This window comes from Heloderma suspectum, chromosome 6 (assembly GCF_057233095.1).
Source record: "Heloderma suspectum isolate Gila_16-S chromosome 6, 16-S_ref, whole genome shotgun sequence".
NCBI classification, from domain to species: Eukaryota; Metazoa; Chordata; class Lepidosauria; order Squamata; family Helodermatidae; genus Heloderma; species Heloderma suspectum.
In genome coordinates, this window is record NC_139463.1 from 101,439,608 (window position 1) to 101,456,416 (window position 16,809).

The 16,809-nt window shown below is 49.9% G+C and overlaps 1 protein-coding gene across 2 annotated transcripts in view; it reads left to right on the forward strand.

Moving 5' to 3' along the window:
- Positions 1 to 16,809, forward strand: part of LOC146342110 (C-Jun-amino-terminal kinase-interacting protein 3-like) — a 36,547-nt gene that overhangs the window by 16,648 nt on the left and 3,090 nt on the right. Inside the window, exons 12-27 of one of the 2 annotated variants that reach the window (XM_084805656.1) lie at positions 66 to 196; positions 2,454 to 2,507; positions 3,169 to 3,339; positions 4,683 to 4,800; positions 5,628 to 5,711; positions 6,260 to 6,313; positions 7,045 to 7,207; positions 10,006 to 10,156; positions 10,596 to 10,676; positions 10,813 to 10,880; positions 10,961 to 11,109; positions 12,794 to 12,965; positions 13,399 to 13,509; positions 13,623 to 13,742; positions 14,622 to 14,738; positions 14,871 to 14,959. In XM_084805656.1, coding sequence (XP_084661782.1) covers positions 66 to 196; positions 2,454 to 2,507; positions 3,169 to 3,339; positions 4,683 to 4,800; positions 5,628 to 5,711; positions 6,260 to 6,313; positions 7,045 to 7,207; positions 10,006 to 10,156; positions 10,596 to 10,676; positions 10,813 to 10,880; positions 10,961 to 11,109; positions 12,794 to 12,965; positions 13,399 to 13,509; positions 13,623 to 13,742; positions 14,622 to 14,738; positions 14,871 to 14,959 — 1,833 coding nt within the window. Of the gene's footprint in view, positions 1 to 65; positions 197 to 2,453; positions 2,508 to 3,168; positions 3,340 to 4,682; positions 4,801 to 5,627; positions 5,712 to 6,259; positions 6,314 to 7,044; positions 7,208 to 10,005; positions 10,157 to 10,595; positions 10,677 to 10,812; positions 10,881 to 10,960; positions 11,110 to 12,793; positions 12,966 to 13,398; positions 13,510 to 13,622; positions 13,743 to 14,621; positions 14,739 to 14,870; positions 16,084 to 16,809 lie in introns of those variants that run through there. The other variant, XM_084805657.1, reaches the window with a different exon arrangement.

The window sequence follows — 16,809 nt, forward strand, 5'->3', positions numbered from 1 at the left end:
CTGGGCTCTCTAGAGTGAAGTATGTTTGTGCGCTGTTGAGGCAGGATTGCCCTCTTCCTCGGCAGGCTGAAGGGGGCTCATCCCGGCCCCAACGGTTCACCCGAGCCGAGATGGCGCGTGTGGTGATGGAGCGCAACCTTTTTAAAGAGAGGCTGATGGAGCTGCAGGAAGCTGTTCGGCGCACTGAGCTGCTAAGGTTAGTGGCACTGAGGTTGATTGGCCCCATGCTAGGTTCATGGGGGGCAGGCCAGTGGCTGCTCCCCACCTCCCTCCTTTGTGGCCCATGCCCTCACACATGGCCCCTAGTGATGGGCAAAACTACCAGCACCACCGCCCCTGCTTGATTTCTAATTGGACTTGGCAAACTAAGTCTGAATATAGCTTGGTTATTTCTGAGCCAAAGTATGAACCTTTGCAGACCCTGTCATGCCCCAGGCGACATCCTTGGGCATGTGATGGCTGGATGAACCAAAATAAAAAAGGAACAGCTGGACCAATTGAATTCCCAACATGTTTCAACACAGGTCTTTATCAAGGGAAAAACTCTTAGAGACTTTTTGGAAGAAGTCTTCTTCGGAAGAACTAAGGATGAAGGAATCCTCCAGAAAAGTCTCTAAGAGCTTTTCCCTTGATAAAAACCTGTGTTTACACATGTTGGGAATTCAGTTAGTGCAGCTGTTCCTTTTTTGATTTTGGTTTCCAGCCTTAAAGCTGTTTTTTTCTGATCCCTGTTGGTACTGTTGCATGTGAGGGTTGGCCAAATCCCTCTTCCAAACCTCCTTACTTGGAGGTCTCTGTCTTTCTCCCTTCCTGGTGCCTGCCATCCGGCTGTAACTGCATTCAAGGGCCAGGGAGGGAGGGTGGGGGAGGAAGAGAGGCTTCCCGCCAGTGTAGGCTGGTGGCTCCACTGTCAGTGGGGTGGTGAATCCGCTCCAGGTTTCAGTCAGAACCAGTCAGAACTCTGAAGGAGCTATCCAAGGTGCTTGGATAGTTCTGACTGAAACCCAAAGTGGATTCACCACCCCACTGACAGTGGAGTCACCAACTTCCACTTCTTCCCTCTCTGCTGCCAGTGCAGCAGCTGCAGCTGGGTAAGCAAGCACAGGAGGAAATTAGGCACTCTGTGTGGGTCCTAATGCTCACATCAGGTTGGAGGTGAGAATTAACAGTGACTGAAGTCTGTATTCCGAACCAGGGAATTATGAACTCCAGAGGGGTAGCCGTGTTAATCTGTTGCAGCAAAAAGTCTTGTGGCACCTTCAAAACTCCCACATTAATTATGTTATGAGCTTTTGTGGACTGCAGTCCACTTCATCAGATGCAGGAAGCGTTATCCTGAGTTACAGGTATAACTGAGTTACACGTGGCGTGGGTGGAGGGGGAACGATTAGAAACAGTGAGGCCCAGAGGGCAATACAGTGCAGAAAGTACTGGCAGCGACAATCGTGTTCTTAAGAGTGGCCATTCACAACAAGTGTTGCTGGTAACACAAAACATCCTGGCACTGGGCAAGTCCATTATGCAGTGTGATTTAAAACCCCCAGTCCTTTATCCTGATTCAAGGTTCTGATAATAGTGTTCATCAAGAGGTTCAGTTCTAACTCAGCAGTCTGAAACTCGGCAATGTTACTAATGACACCAAGGGCATCTCTACACCAGTCTGCAATCCTGCATTTCAAACAGGGCTTTCTGCTTCCATTTTAAATGCAGGATCACAATGACTTCCCCCCCTTCCCCCCTCCTTCTCCCCGTGTTATCTTTATCATTATATTTCATTGATCTCGATCCTCTTCTTGCCGCTTTTACTCTTTTCATGGAGGGAACTGAAGCGGAACACAATGGGGTAATTTGATAGCTCATTTATTTAAAAACAGAACAGAGGGCATTTAGTGCAGGAGACACCTTGAATGATCACGGTGTCATGTGAAGAGCCTGCAAACTTCTGTGAAGGAGCAATCTCAACTGCAAGATAAAAGCTCCATGTGAAGGAGCCCCAAGTGTGATCCAAATTTCCTGCTGCTGGCCCCAAGACTGGCTGAGCCATCTTGCTCATGCCATTCCCTAGAGCTACTTTGGAAATCACTCTGTGGTTACCTAGCCAATATTTAGTTTCTCCATATAGTATGCATTTGGGGAGGGGGAAAAGGCTGGGAGAGAATAGCTTTCCTAAGCTTACCCTAGGGAGTTGGTGGGTGAGGTGAGGTTTCAGTTTATGATTACTAGCTCCACACACATGTTTGTAACTGCTGCAAGAGGCAGGACAGTTCTTATGTGCAGTCAGTTAAATGCTGCCCTGTGTTTTAACAGAGGCTAGAATAAATCCATTTGCATACATGTTTTTGGTTGTCTGTTTCCCTTCTTCTAGCCTTGAGGACTAGTAGCCCTTAAGATTAGAAGAGGGAGAAGAGGAGTCACTGTGCAATAGCCTAAACAATTGTTTTATGTCTTCTCAGGGCTTCACGGGAGGAACAGGCTGTTCAGATGAAAAAATCATCTTTCTGGAAAATGTAGGTGCCCTCTTAAGATCTGCCCTTGTAGCTACAGCTGTGTGCACACCATGATTCTGCCATCACAGTGTGCACATGTGGAATTTAGTATTGGGTGCAGAACGTGGCATTCCAAGAATCTCATATTTTGTTTTTTAAAAGAAAGCAATTTTCTAGACCTGTTGAGTGCAAAGATTGGCTTAAAAGTATCTGAGAGGACAATGCCTACTGCTGCCTTCCTCAACCTGGTGCCCTCTTGATGTGTTGGACTACAACTCCCATTGTTCCCAGTCAGCTTGGTCATTTGGCCATGTTGGCTGGGAATGATGGGAGTTGCAGTCCAACACATCTGGAGGGCACCAGGTTGAGGAAGGCTGGCCTAGTGAAATCTCAAGAGCAGTTGGTGGGGCTAAGATCTCTAGTTGTGTGGCAGGGCTGGGGAGTCTTCATGGCCAGTCATAGCTCTTATCCCTGGACCAGAAAGGAGGTAAAATCTCTGCAAACAAGCAATTTCGTTGGCATAATATGTTTTGTTTATACAGATTACAGAGTTATATAGATTACCTGTTGTTTCTTTGCTATCGAATTTTGATTATTGTTTTTTTAGAACGAGGTGCTAAAAATGCTCCCCATCCCTTCTGCCTCGTTTCCCCTTAACCATATTGGTTTTCCTCCCCTGCAGCTTCGATCGCTTATTCAGCCCCTCCGACTCTCCAGAGAGATCCCATGCCTCCTCGCTGCCTCCAGGGAGGGCCCGGCCCAGCCCCAGCAGCCATAGCGAATTGGGACGGAACGGGGGACAGGTGTCTCCAGCGCTGAGATACATCCCACGAGCAACCTCGCCTGGCACTGAGTAAGTTGTGTAGCAACACCTTGCAGGAAGAGATGAACGAACAGGAGGGTGGATCCGCTGAGCTCACGATTCCCAGTCCCAGTGCTTCTTATGAACGTGACGCCGCTGCCTTAGGCCAAGTTGGGTCATGAGTTCGCCTCGCTCAGTACAGCCTGGTCTGGTAGGCAGCAGCCCTCCAGGGTCTTGCCTAGAGGCCTTCCCAGCCCTCTTTTCTGAGATCCTTTCTTCTAATTGGAGATGCCAGGGACTGACCCAATAGGCACTCTCTACCACCAGGCTATGGGTTCTGCCCACATAAAATGACACTGCTTTATACTGAGTCAGAGCGCTGGCCCAGCTAGACCAGGTGTGCAGAATCTCTGGCCTGTGGAGCACCCCAGTCTGGCCCACACTGCCTCTTCGGGTCCCTCAGGGGGTAGGGCTTAGGCTCCAGGCCCCATCCCCAGGAGGAAAACCATTCCGAGGTCACCCTGCTGCTGTCTCTGATCTGAGATTGGAGATAACTGCGAGGATGAGAGGCAGCGTGGTTTGGACTTGGCTGCTGTTTCCCTCACCGCCCCTCAACCCTGCTGCTACTCCTGAGCTACCAACAAAGGAAAAGGGGTTTGTGATGACAAGGGCAGGACCACACCCCCGATGTCATCCGGCACCCCACCTCAAAACAGTTTTGCACCCCTGAGCTAGACCATAGGAGGGTAGCCTCTATCCTTGAGGCTTAATCCAGGCTGCAGAGGTTGCCCATCTGGCCTGCGGAGGCTTGGGCTTCCTCCCATGCCCCACCCACACCCACCCTTTAGCCCCTCCCACTCCCTAGCCCTGCCCTGGAGGTTACTGGGGCTTTGGAAGGAGGCAGGGATAAAAATCCCTTTGGTTGGAGATAATACAGGGATTCTCCTGGGAGACGGGCAGCTATTCATTTGTCCAGCACTTGCAGGAGCTCCTGCAAGCACCGGACGAGTGTGCTTTGCACCTGATTTTTGTTCCCCATGTGGGAATGAAGCCAGCAGCACACTACAGTGCTTACAGGAGCTCCTGCAAGCACTGGACTAGTGCACAGCTGCCTCTCCCCTGGGGGAAGCCCCTTGTTATCTCCAGTCTGTGAATGAAGAAAACAAGGACATTCCCCTTCATGCCGCTCGCTTTTCCATTGACTCCAGACAGGCATTGACTGGTAGCAGCTCCCACAAGGCTTTGGGCAGAAGTCTGCTTTGGGCAACAATTGCTTGCAGTCCCATCTGGGTAAATCCCACAGAAACGTATGCAGTTTACCTGTCCTAAATCTATGCAAGATTTTCATTCAAGGCTGCCTGCTTCCTCCTACTGTCTGTCCTGTATACCTGCAGGGCTGACACCTCCCCGCAGCAGAAGCGTCGAGAACTGTACCGCGAAATTTGCTCACGCATCTGGCAGGAGCACGGCCGGGCACAGATCCATGGATGGAGCCTGCCACCTGCGCTCCAGGTGAGCATTCTTGCATGCATGCCAGGTTCTCGTGCATCTAGCTCTCCTGCCAATATAAATTCCATGCCAAGAGGCTAGTCCTCATGAACTGATTTTTCAACATGGAGATCAGATCCAGATAGGGGGGGAAATGCAGGCACGGTGTCTTGTGGGTGCGTTTTATCACACCTGGCAGCATATGAGCGATTTCCCCTCAATTGATGTTGAACTGGTGATAACCATGTAGGAAATTGGGCAATGTCAGTTTAACTCCATGAGTCAAACTGGGGTGTCTTAGACAAGCTGCATTTGTCTTCCTCCAGCCCAGGCTGTTTGAAAGCCTGCCTCCTCCCATATGAACCTACCCTAGTTTTAAGACCTTCAGGGGAGGCCCTTCTCTTGGTCCCACCACCATGGGAGGCACATTTGGGGGGGACACAAGAGAGGGACTTCCCGGTGGCTGCTCCCAGGCTGTGGAACTCAATGCCAAGGGAAGCTAGGTTGGCCACCTCTCTGTTGTCCTTCTGTCAACAGGCAAATAGGTTTTTATTCAGGCAGGCCTTTGGCACATATGCTGGTTTGTTACTAGATGGGGTTTTATCTGGTTGAGTGCTGTTTTTTATTGCTGTGTTTTGAATTGTGTTCTTGATTTGTTTTTAAGTTTTAATCAAAATTCTCTTTTTATTTGTATTTTATTATTGTTAGCCGCCTTGAGCCCCATTTTTGGCAGAAGGGTGGGCTATAAATGTAATAGTTTAATAAATAATGGGCTCCATTCCTAGTTAGGAACTGGCAGCTGTTCAAGATCAGTCTCCACTTATTAAAATTTGGTTATCATTTAACCGCAGGGCCACGACCCACCTTTCGGGGGCACTGATGTGCCTATGCTTATGCAGCCACGAATGCTGGACCAGAAGGATCCCAGTACCAAGGTAGTAAAGCAGCACGTCTCCAAGCAGATGCTTTTCCTTTTCCCCCCAATTAAATTTAGAGGCACACCAGGTTAAGTCCCAGTGCCATAAATTGCAGGCAAAAGGGTTTTGTTTTAGAAGGTGTAGGAGTAAAACTGGCCGAGCCCAGAAGCAGTAGCTCATGCAGAGAGGTAACGGGCAGCCTCCTGGGAGGCCAGCAGTTCTGCTGTGTGTCTGCATTGGCAGTGATTTGAATGAATAACCAGCCCTAGTGAAGGCTGAGTGGAAGGAGGCAAAGTCAGAGCAGGGAATCGCACAGAGAGACTCTGGGCAGCCTCTGTCTGGGTAGGTATGGTGGGCTTGGCGGAAACATTAATTTTATTGCAGTGGCACCTTTGCAGTTCTCTGTGGCACATTGGTGTGCCCTGGTGCCCCAGTTTGGGAATTACTGTACCAAACGCTTCTGATGACAGACAGGATGGGAAGGGTGTAAATCTTGTATGAAAACTGGCTCCAGATACAAGGGCTTTGCTGATCTCAAGGCTGTACTTGTGTCTCTCCCCTTGCAGCTCTGGTGTGCTGCAGCATCAGTTGGGCCTCAGTCTCAAGAAACACCTGAAACCGTAAGTACTAATTTTCGTGGCCAGATAGTGCTCCCCTCCCCTGGAAGCTCATCTAGCTTTCAGGTTTGGGGAGGTTAGGAAAGACCACCTTCTTTACATTGGTCTTCCTTTGGAGTGGTTTGCACCTCCTAATCATTTAGGAATTTTTATCTGGCTCTTCTCAGTATTTTGTTTTGCTCTGGTGCTATTTTCCCATTTTACTTGATGCGTATCATTGTTGTGTTATATTTTATACCTTGTGGTATGCTGCTTTTGGGGGCTTTGCGAAAAGTGACTTATTTATTTTATTTTATTCTGTGTGTGTGTGTGTGCAATTTGTATCTTGGAAACCCAGCAGTAGTTGCAGCTTGAGGTTCTGCTGGGAAACCCAAATTAGTCTCTCCTCTGGCCTTACAGATTTAAGTCCAGAGAGATTACCAGTCTGCACAAAGGTTTAATGTACTTACCCATGCACGTTGTCGCACATGGGTCAACCTGAATGTGGGGGTGTTGGCGGGGGGAAAGAACAAGCACTTTTTCCATTTGTATAACTTTCTTTGTCAGGTTGCGTAGAAAGTGTAAGTGTGAGTGTTGACAACTGAGGTGACAGTAAAAACAAGCACTAAGGTTGCAATTTAAGGTGTGTGTGTGTGTGCGCGTGCACGCGTGTGCGCCTGTGTGTGAAAAATGGAGGGAAGAGGTTTGATAAAGCTCAGTTCTCTTTCTCCCCCACCCCTTTTTCTCCCCTACAGGGTACCCCTCGTCAGGGCTTCACAGGCAGCTCTCAGCTGTGGGTTGCTGCAGGGACCCACTCTGCCAGCGAAGTGACTCTCTTTGATGCCCAGAATTCAAACCAGCTCCTGGTACACTTTGTGTTACCCGAAGTTCATGTCCTGTCCATTGCATGTGTGCCTGGTCAGTACCAGGGAGCGCAATGGGGCATTTGGGAGGGATGGGACCGGGGCCCAGGGAGGCGGGATTGGGCAGGCTGGCCTAGAGAGCAGAGGGAAAGGGATTGGTGCAGCATTCTGGTGTCACGACACCAATGGGATGCATGAATGGATTGGTCTGTTTACGGTCTGTGTCAGTTTTGCTTGAACTATGGTTTCTCCTCTCCTCAGCTGCTGCTGTTATTGTTTTTTATTGTACTTGGGCCCTACTTTTTTTATTGTGACGTATCTCCTGTTTTGTTCGATTTTTATCCCTCACTGCTTTGAGGACCTTATGATGTTTGCATTCCACCCTTCCTCTAAGGAGCTCAGGGCGCTATGGTTCTTCCCCTTCCCAACCCTGTTTGTCCTCACAATGATCCTGTGAGGTAGGTTGGGTTGAGAGACAGTGACTGGTTCACAGTCACCCAATGAGCTTCATAACTGACTGTGGATTTGAACCCAGCACTCCCCAGTCTAAGGCCTAGCCACTACACCACATTGGCACCCTGTCAACTTTGAAAAACAGTCTGTAAATCAGGGGTAGGGAACCTGTGGTCCTCCAGATGATGTTGGATTACAACTCCTATCAGCCCCTGACAGCACGGCCAATGGTCAGGGGTGGCAGAAGTTGTAGTCCAACAACTTCTGGAGGGCCACAGTTTCCCCACCCCAGCTATGAATGATCAAAGAAATAATACTGGGTGAATCGTTCCATCATACCTTACTGTGTCATTCGACAGATTACTGTGAATGAAAGCAAAGCGCTTTGAGCCATCATATTTTCTATAGCATTTCCCCCTAAGCCCTTGCATTATTTTAGTAATATTTCTGAGAGACTGATAAGAACAGAGCCAGTGTGGTGTAGTGGCAAGAGTGTTGGACTGGGAGCTGGGAGATCCGGGTTCTAGTCCCTACTCAGCCATGGAAGCTCACTGGGTGACTTTGGGCCAGTCACACACTCTCAGCCCAACCTACCTCACAGGGTTGTTGTTGTGAGGATAAAATGGAGAAGAGGAGGATAATGTAAGCCGCCTTGGGTTCCTTGCAAGAGGAAAAAAGGCAGGATATAAATGCAATAATAATAATAAAATGCAATAATAAGAAGCGGCCTTATACCAAATCAGATCATTGGCCTAATTTTTCCACTGTCGACTTCTCTGATTGGTAATTGCTGTCCAAAGTCTCAGGCAAAGGTCTTTTCCAGCATGCTATGTGATATCCGTTGCATGGCGATTGACCCTGGGACTTTCCCTACATGCAAAGCAACTGCTCCGTTCCTGAATTATGGATCCACCTTGGGAACAAAGTCTGCCCAAATGAGGCCAACAAATAAGGTGCTGCAACGTAACTGATGACTGGAGAAGAGTCCAGAGTATTTGAAGAAGAATGGCATCATTGTGGAAATTGCCAACCTATTATTGTGCTGGCCTTATTTTATCCAGACTTTGTTCATTGGGAATAACAGTAACTCAGGAGCAGAATACAGGATTGTTACCTCCCCAACCATGTTTATTTGAAGCATTTTTGCTCCACTTTTCAGCCCCCTCCCCTAGCTGCCAGAGCAGCTTACAAAGATTTGTAATAAGACAACCCCTGACTTCAGGCTTACAGTCTAAATGGCATGTCACAAAAGGAAAAGGGATTGGGAGGGAGAAGGGAAAAGGGAAAAGGCAAACTCAAGCACTAATTCTTAAAGTTGCAAAGTTCTTATGAGGGCCACCTGGAATTAAAAACAGATTCAAGGAGAGGAGGAGCCAGAAGTGTGCCGATCTCTCTGTTGAGCTGATGGAGGGGCCCTGCTTCCCATCTCTTCTGATGGAATGGCCTGATGGAATAGCTGCTGCGAGGTGGCTTCTCAGCAGAGCTGAGGGTGCTGCTGCTTCCCTTTACTCGCTCTGCTGCAGCCTGATGGAATGGTGGCTGCTGCGAGGTGACAGAGACCCATGACTTCTGCCCCTCTGGCAACTGAAGGTCTCCCACTCCTGTAAACAGCTCTTCCCCTTCTCCTTTGCTGCCCCCTCCATCTGGAACCCCTCCTTGAACATGCATGTGGTGCCGCCCCCTTCCTTTCTTCCTTCAAATCCTCCCTCAAAACCCTCTTTCTTAATATGGCCTTTGACTAAACCTTCTTAATCCTCATTCCAAACTGACTAAGCTTTCATACGTGAAACTGCATTTGCCCACCTTCCCTACCGTTTCAGACTGTAAGCTCCTTGGGAACATGGACCTGTATGTCACTCTGTAAGGTAGCTGTTTGATAGTCTAGCTCAGGGGTAGGCAACATGGCACCCATGGGCACAATTGCACTTGTGGACACCTTCTTGGTGCCCACCCAAGTGCCCCTACTTCTCCCACTTTAACACATTTTCTTATCAGCGGCTGGGATTGCTTTGAAATAGGTTTCTGTTGGTGCTGAAAATTGGGTTCAAAGGAATGGTTTAGTGTGTTGGCCCCACCTCAGACCGCACCTCTGCCTTGTGCTCAGTCTCTTGGGCAGGTTACTTGTCTTTTGCCATGCCTGCCATGGCAACCATTTTGTGGTGGTGCCCAGGACAGTTTCAAATAGCCAAATGTGCCCTCAGCCCAGAAAGGCCACCTTGCCCTGGTCTGTCTGTTCTAAAAAGCCAAGAGATGGTTGAGCTGGAGTGGCTGGTGCCAGCTGAGAGACCTTGTGGGATTTCAGGGCAGCGTCTCCATCTGTGGCTGAGTTCCCTGACAAAAGTTGTTTTGCCTTCTCTCTTGCTCCTCCTTCTCCTCGACCACCATCCTCCACCACCATAGGCCTTACCGTGCCTGGTAGTGAGAGCCCAGAGAGGGAGCCAGAGATTCTGGAAGACCCCCTGGCGCCCGGATCAGACAGTGAGGATGACGCCCTGGAGTCCGAGGCGATTGGCACAGAACCCACCGTATGGTTTGGAACCCAGGAGGGCTGGTAATGGCTCGGGGTTTAGTGTGGGTGGGATGGGGTGGGGGAAGGCTTTGATGGATGACCCCCCATTCCTGAACTGATTGCCCACACCCCCTTGGATTTGCTGAGCCTCTCCAGCCACCCTCTCTCTGCCTGCTCCTGCCCTCACCAACTCTGCCCACCTGTACTTCTTTTTTTCTTTCTTTTTTGGGGTGCCTTTCTGTGTTGCTCCTGTTGGCTCTCGTTGCCCCAGCTGCCATCTTGGAGATTCCACGGGGTGCCACCAAGGACACAGGGGCATGCCCACTGTCCTTGGGAAACATGACCAGAGGGACTCCAAGGCAGGTTGCTAATGAGAGCAGCTGGTGTGTGGGGAGGCAGGTCAGGGGCTGGTGCTGAGGCTGGGCAGGAGGGCTCAGGAAGCCGCACAGTTGGAAGCTCCCCTTTGTTTGTGTTTTTGCAGCATTTATATCCACTCTGCCAAAACCGACTGCCGACGCTGCCAGGGCAAAGTGCAGCTGAAGGATGCCATCCACTGCATCGTGTGAGCATGCCACCCTTTGCCACTCTCTTCAAACACTGGGGAGCCCCACTGTGTGAGCCCCATAGACAATGTCTGCTTTCTCTTTATGGTTCCCTTGGGGACTTCCACCTCTCTTACCTTGTCGCTTCTGTCTCAGTCACACCCAGAGCCGTGTGGCAGCCGCACTAGGGGATGGGTCTCTGGCCATATTCCACCGAAACACAGGTAAGTCCTGCTCTTTTGCTTCCTCCCTGCCCAGCCACGGTTCGGGTCCTCTGTCTCATTTAATGTACATCTTCCCTCAGTCCGGAACTGGGACTTGCACTCCCCACGTCTGGTGGACCTGGGAAGGCCGCGGCGCTCCATCCGTTGCGCCATCCCTGTGCTTGACCGACTGTGGTGTGGATACGGAAACCGGGTCTATGTGCTGGATCCTCGCACCGCTCGCATCCAGGTGAGCCTCCCAGGCGGTAGCCAGGAGATCCAGAGGCCCATGGGGCAGATTTAAATGGTACAAATGATGGACTGAGATGGCCCAGGATCTATCGGTATTCAGTCAACGTATTGGTGTTACGACAAGATTTCAGGGGAAACTAGTCAGGTGAATTCATACAGGCTATTCATAATGAAATGGGAGGGATCCCTAGGAACAATTGCTGATGTGTACAAATGTTAATTCCGCAATAATGTGGCTCATGGAGAAGCCCCTGCACACGGCGGAGAAAGGGCCACACCTTTGGAATGGCTTTTTTGTTGCAAACTGCATCACATACTTTGGAAAAGGATGGATTTTAGCATCTAAGTGTGTCCTGATTTGTGTTCAGGTTCAGGAAATGCGAATGTGGTGAGTTCACACTGAAATACGAACTGAAGTAATTTCAGTGGCAGAGCCCCTGCTTTGTATGCAGAAGATCCCAGGTTAAATCCCCGACATCTCCAGGTAGGGCTGGGGAAAAACCCTGGCTGAGACCCTGGAGAGCTGCTGCCAGTCGGTTGGTATGGGAATGCTGAGCCAGATGGACCCATGGTCTGACTCGCCATAAGGCTGCTTCCTGTGTTCTTGCAAGAGTTAAACCAGGGGTTCTCCAAATTCAGTTTTGGAGAAGTTCTCGGGGGCCATATTCCAGGGGTGGTTGGGGTCAGAGTACCAGCATAGTGTAGCTTAAAGCTTTTACGGCCAGCAACAAAACCTTAGGAGAAGCATTTCAACCTTTTAGAGTGGGGAAAACCTGCACAAAAGCCGGGAAACCATCAAACAGTTGGTGGTTGGCGGAAAGGAGGTGGGGCCAAAGGAAGAGTGGGAAACCCTGGCGGGCCAGAGTGGGCCCCCCAGGCAGGGCAGATTTGGCCTGTGGGCCTGAGGCTCAACAGCACTGAGCGAAACCCTAAATTAGGTGTGGGTAGAAGGTAGATTAGGATCTAGTGCTAAATCCTTGCAGCAGATCAGCAAGAGTCTCCAACTCCCAACTGCTTAACACCAGAAATTTTTAGGTCTCACTTGGACTGTTTAGAATCCCTTGTGCTGTAGTAACTCAGGTGCAGATTTGCATTTGTGCATGCAGGTCAGCCCAATGTCTGACTCCTGGGGTTCAGTAGGTCATTGGCTTGATCTGCTGAGCCAGTATTTTGCATCTGGCTCCAGTTGGTGGACCTTGGGATTCTAGTTAGTAAAAAAGCTTGTCAAGGGCCTGCGAAAAGCTCTTGGGGGCCACATTCTAGTGGTGGGTGGGGGCCAGGGGCAAAATTGGGAAGGGCTAAAATACTACAAATACCAGCATGTTTCAGCTTAAAGCTCTTCCTGTCAGAAACTAAGCCTCAGGAGAGGCATTTCAGCCTTTTAGAATGGGGGGAAAATGCCAAAGCTGGGAAATGACCAAACAATTGGTGGTCACAGGAAAGGGGGTGGAGCCAGGGAAAGGCGTGTGGTCATCTCAGGACCCCCAGACTGCTGATTTGACCCACAGGAGGGCCGGATTTGGCCTGTGGGCCTGTGGTTCTGCACCCTGCCCTACAGGACTCAGTTTTTCTCTGGCCAATGTGCAGCAGTGCCGAGAGCCAATACTGAGATGCAGTGGTGGGAGTGTTGGGGGTTGGGAGTTCATTGCTGCCTGTTGGAAGCTGCTTTTCCCTCTTCCCAGCGGTACTTTGAGGTGACCTCACACCCTGAAAGCCAAGTGCGGCACATGGTGTCGGCTGGTGATGGCATCTGGGTCTCGGTTCGGCTGGGTTCCACTCTGCGACTCCTCCACGCAGAGACTGGGCAGCCGCTGCAGGAAGTGGAGCTGGGCCCCTACGTCAGCCGCACACTCGGTAAGTGGCAGGGTGCAGGGGGTGTGGGGCTTTTGCTTAGGCCAGCATTGTGGCCTGGACTGGGACGGAGGAGCGGGATGCAGGGTATGTGCCACCTGCTGTATTATGGGAGAGAGCAGGCAAGGCACAATGACAGCCATGAGCAGGCCTGGGCAGAGAAGGACAAGGAAGCAGGTTACTGGGAGAACATCCAGGTCTGGATGTTTCTCAGAGGACAGGAAGGTTTCTTCGGGAGGCCCTAGCAAGCTGTGGCCTGAGAAAGTGATTTGGCTGCTTCCCAGACTGCCTGTGGTGGGCCAGTGTCCAAGCCCTTAACCTCCTGGCCATAAATAATTTGGCTGTTGGCACCTGACATCAGCTCTGGTTTGGGATGCTTCTAATGTAGAAGCTAATTCTTGCCCTCTCTTTTTCCTCCCACTCCCCTTCTTTCCAGGGCCTGGCAGCCTAAGTCTCGCCTTGAACATCTCAGCACTTGGTGCTTTTGGGAAGAGGCTGTGGGTTGGCACCTCTGGTGGCACCATCATTTCTCTGCCCTTCATCTCTGGTGAGCCCCGTATGGATAATGGTGGCTGTAAGAGAGTATGTAGTGCTACCTCCTGCTATCCAGTTCTCTCTCATTTCCCTTTCTCTACAGAATTCTCTCTTGTTTCTCTACAGAATTTACCAGAAGCTCAGAGTCTTCCTCCCCTACCACCGTCCCTTATTGTGCCATGGAGCAAGCACAGATCAGCTACCATGGGCACCGTGATGCCGTCCGCTTCTTTATCTCAGTCCCAGGTAATCCGCGGATGCCCACGCCTTTGTTCTTTGGAAGAGGAATGGAGCTGAGTAGTTCAAAACATGGAGGAAGGTTGAGGAGCCAAGAATCCTACATCGTTGGTTGTCGTTGCTGGTTATTATTTATATGAGAGCCATCAATGCGCGTGGTACCTTACAGAGTGGAAGAAGTCAGGTCGTTGCCCCATAGTGCTCACAGTCTAAAACGTGACACAGGGGAAACAAGAGAGGAAGGGGAGAGAAGTGGAAGCAGAGTTAAACAGGAAAGAATTATGCAGTTGTTCCAGTTTGCATGTGCTTAGGCTGAGTTACAGTTGGGCATGGAGACTTGCACAAAGGCTTCACAGAAAAAGTGGTTTTGTGGAATGAAGTAAGGAGGTGGCATCACGTAGGTATTCTGGGAGGCAGTTCCAAGCATATGGGGCAGGAATTTTAGTCTAGGCAAGTTGATATGGAAGAAGGCAGTTCTTAATGTAACTTTGAGTCCCAAGCTTTCAAAGGCTATAAAGATTAAAACCAACACCTTTAATTGTGCTCCAAAACGAACTGCTAACCAGTGTAGATCTCTCAAAACTGGTGAGATAGGGTCCCGGTGGGCCATCCTGGTTAAAATTCTAGCTGCTGTATTTTGAATGAATTGCACCTTTCAAACTGTCTTCAAGGGCAGCCCATGCACAACACAGTAATCTAAATGGGATATTACCAGATAATGGATCACTGTTGCCAGCCTTTCTCTGACAAGGAGGACTGGAAAACGTTGTTGTTGTTATATGAACGGTGAGATTCCGTGATGGTGGAATCTTGGAGTAAATAGAGCCCCAACACAAGAATGATTGATATATCTAAAGTTAAGGTCTGACTGCTCTTTGCTTACTTTAGGACGTGTGAATCCATCCTCTTCTGAAAATCCCAAGGAATCGCGCAGCCAAGAGGAGCTGAGCAAACCTTGCAGCTTGGTGCTAAGCGGAGGGGAGGGGTATATTAATCTCCGGATAGGTAAGGAGGTTGCTTTACAGGTTGGAGGAGCATGGGAACAGGACATGAACAGGAATCCCACCTGGTTATACTAGCCCCAGGTTCAATGTCTTCTCTGACCTCATTTGGCTGCTCTTTCTCTTCTGCCCCCAGGAGATGACACGGACGAGCGTTATGGCGACCTACTGCTCCCAAACCCGCGCCTCCGTCGAGCGGAACGAAGCCACCTCATTGTTTGGCAGGTGCAGGCCTGAGGCTGTGGTGGTGGGCATAACCACTACTTTCAGGTGGTGCTGCTCAGCTTCCACCTGGGCAGGAATGGCATGGTTGCCAGACGCTGGTGTTACCTTGCCATCGCTGTCTCCTGCCCTCTTACCCCCACTTGGTTAACCCTCTGGGGTCTGCAGCGCTGGGGTAGTGACGTTTGCAATGTTCTCAGGCTGGAGTTGGGAGCGGAGGAGCCACCTAGACACCGGGATCTGTTTTGTGAACAGGGATCTGTTCACAAAACACAGGGATCTGTTCAGAAAACATCTGTTCACAAAACACTGTTCACAAATCACCATCTAGACACCGGGATCTGTTTTGGTATCAGGCTTAGTGATGTTCCTCTGACACACACACCCCATTTTTAAAACTCCACTTCTTTCCAATTGGAGCTGTGGTCATTGTGCAATAAACTGCCCTGCTCCTTTAACGGGCTGCACCCCCTTCAGGTCGTGCTAGGTTGGCTCCCTCCTCCCTCTGTTGCACCACAGCGACAACTTACCTCTCTCTGGCTGGCTGCTTGGGAGCTAAAGGTCAGGCTGCCCAGGCCTTGTACCAATTGGGAATGAAGGAAGCGGGTCCAGTAAGTCAGAGTACAAGAGGCCAAGAGCCAGGACTCCTGGGGCTCATCTACAAGAGGAGCAGCATCCACGTGCCTTGGAGCTATGACCCTCGCTTGCCCTCCTGGCTCCTGCTCTTGAGTGTGATTCTCCGATGCATTTTTTGATTCTAGAGGTTGGGACATGGGGGCAAAGACCTGGAGAATCTGGAACTGCAGGCACAGCATTGTTGAAGCCAGTTGATGTAAATTGCAGCACTTGCTCAGAGGGCCCTCAAGGGGGAGGTCTCTCCTCCCACCCTGATGCCCTGGCCCTAGAAGCTGAAAAGGAGTGGGTTGATTCCTGCTGGTGCTATTGAGTTAACCAGGTCCTTCTTGGAGCTCTGGAATGATGCTAGGGCCAAGGCACCCTCTGCGCTGTTCGTTTCTCAGGGTTGCTGGCTGTGTCTGTCTGTCTCACCAAGGGTGTGGGTCTCTGGTAGCATCTCAGGATCTATTTCTTTGGGATGGTTTCTCAATAAAGCTATATTATTGTTGTTATTGTTATTATTTTTATTTGGTCATCCTTTTGTTTGCACGTGAATTGTATTTGGGGTCTTTCTCCAAGGAAGGAGATAAATGGCTGCAAAATGGGGGAAAGGCTCCTTAGCTTTTAGGGTACATCTTTCTAAAGCAGTCCTTACAGGCAGTGACAAATCGGGAATTTGCAATGGTTTTTTAGCAGGTGCTGCAGAGTTTTCAGATTGCTCTGATGTTATGCCACAAGCAGTTTGTTCAAATAGTTTAATTTTCCCTGGATGGTGTCCTATTAAAAAGTCCCATCATTAAGTCCCATGGGAGAATTTCTATCGCATTGCAAACAGTGAGATATAAAGGTACTTTCCTTTTGGCTGGATTGTGCCGTATTGAACTTTAAGGCCACTTTGATGCTGAGCAACTGCAGAATTGGAATTGATACTGTTTGTTATTGTTGCTGTTACTAACTTAAGCACCTAAAATTTAGAGCTACCTACACACAGTTAAGGATAAGAGAGTGCCTGCTTGCAGGCTTCCAGTCGAAAAGACAACACAAAAGGAGAAAGGGATAGGGAGGCGAGAGAAAAGCAAGTAAGCCCAGGCACCGGTTCTTAAAGTTACATAGTTCTTATAATGATGACAGGCTTGCATGAAAAGAGGTCCGAGAGGGGAGGGGCCAAATGGAGTCCGTCTCTCGGCAGAGCTGATGGAAAGAGCCCCTCTGCTGTAGACGGGTGGAATGTTGGCTAA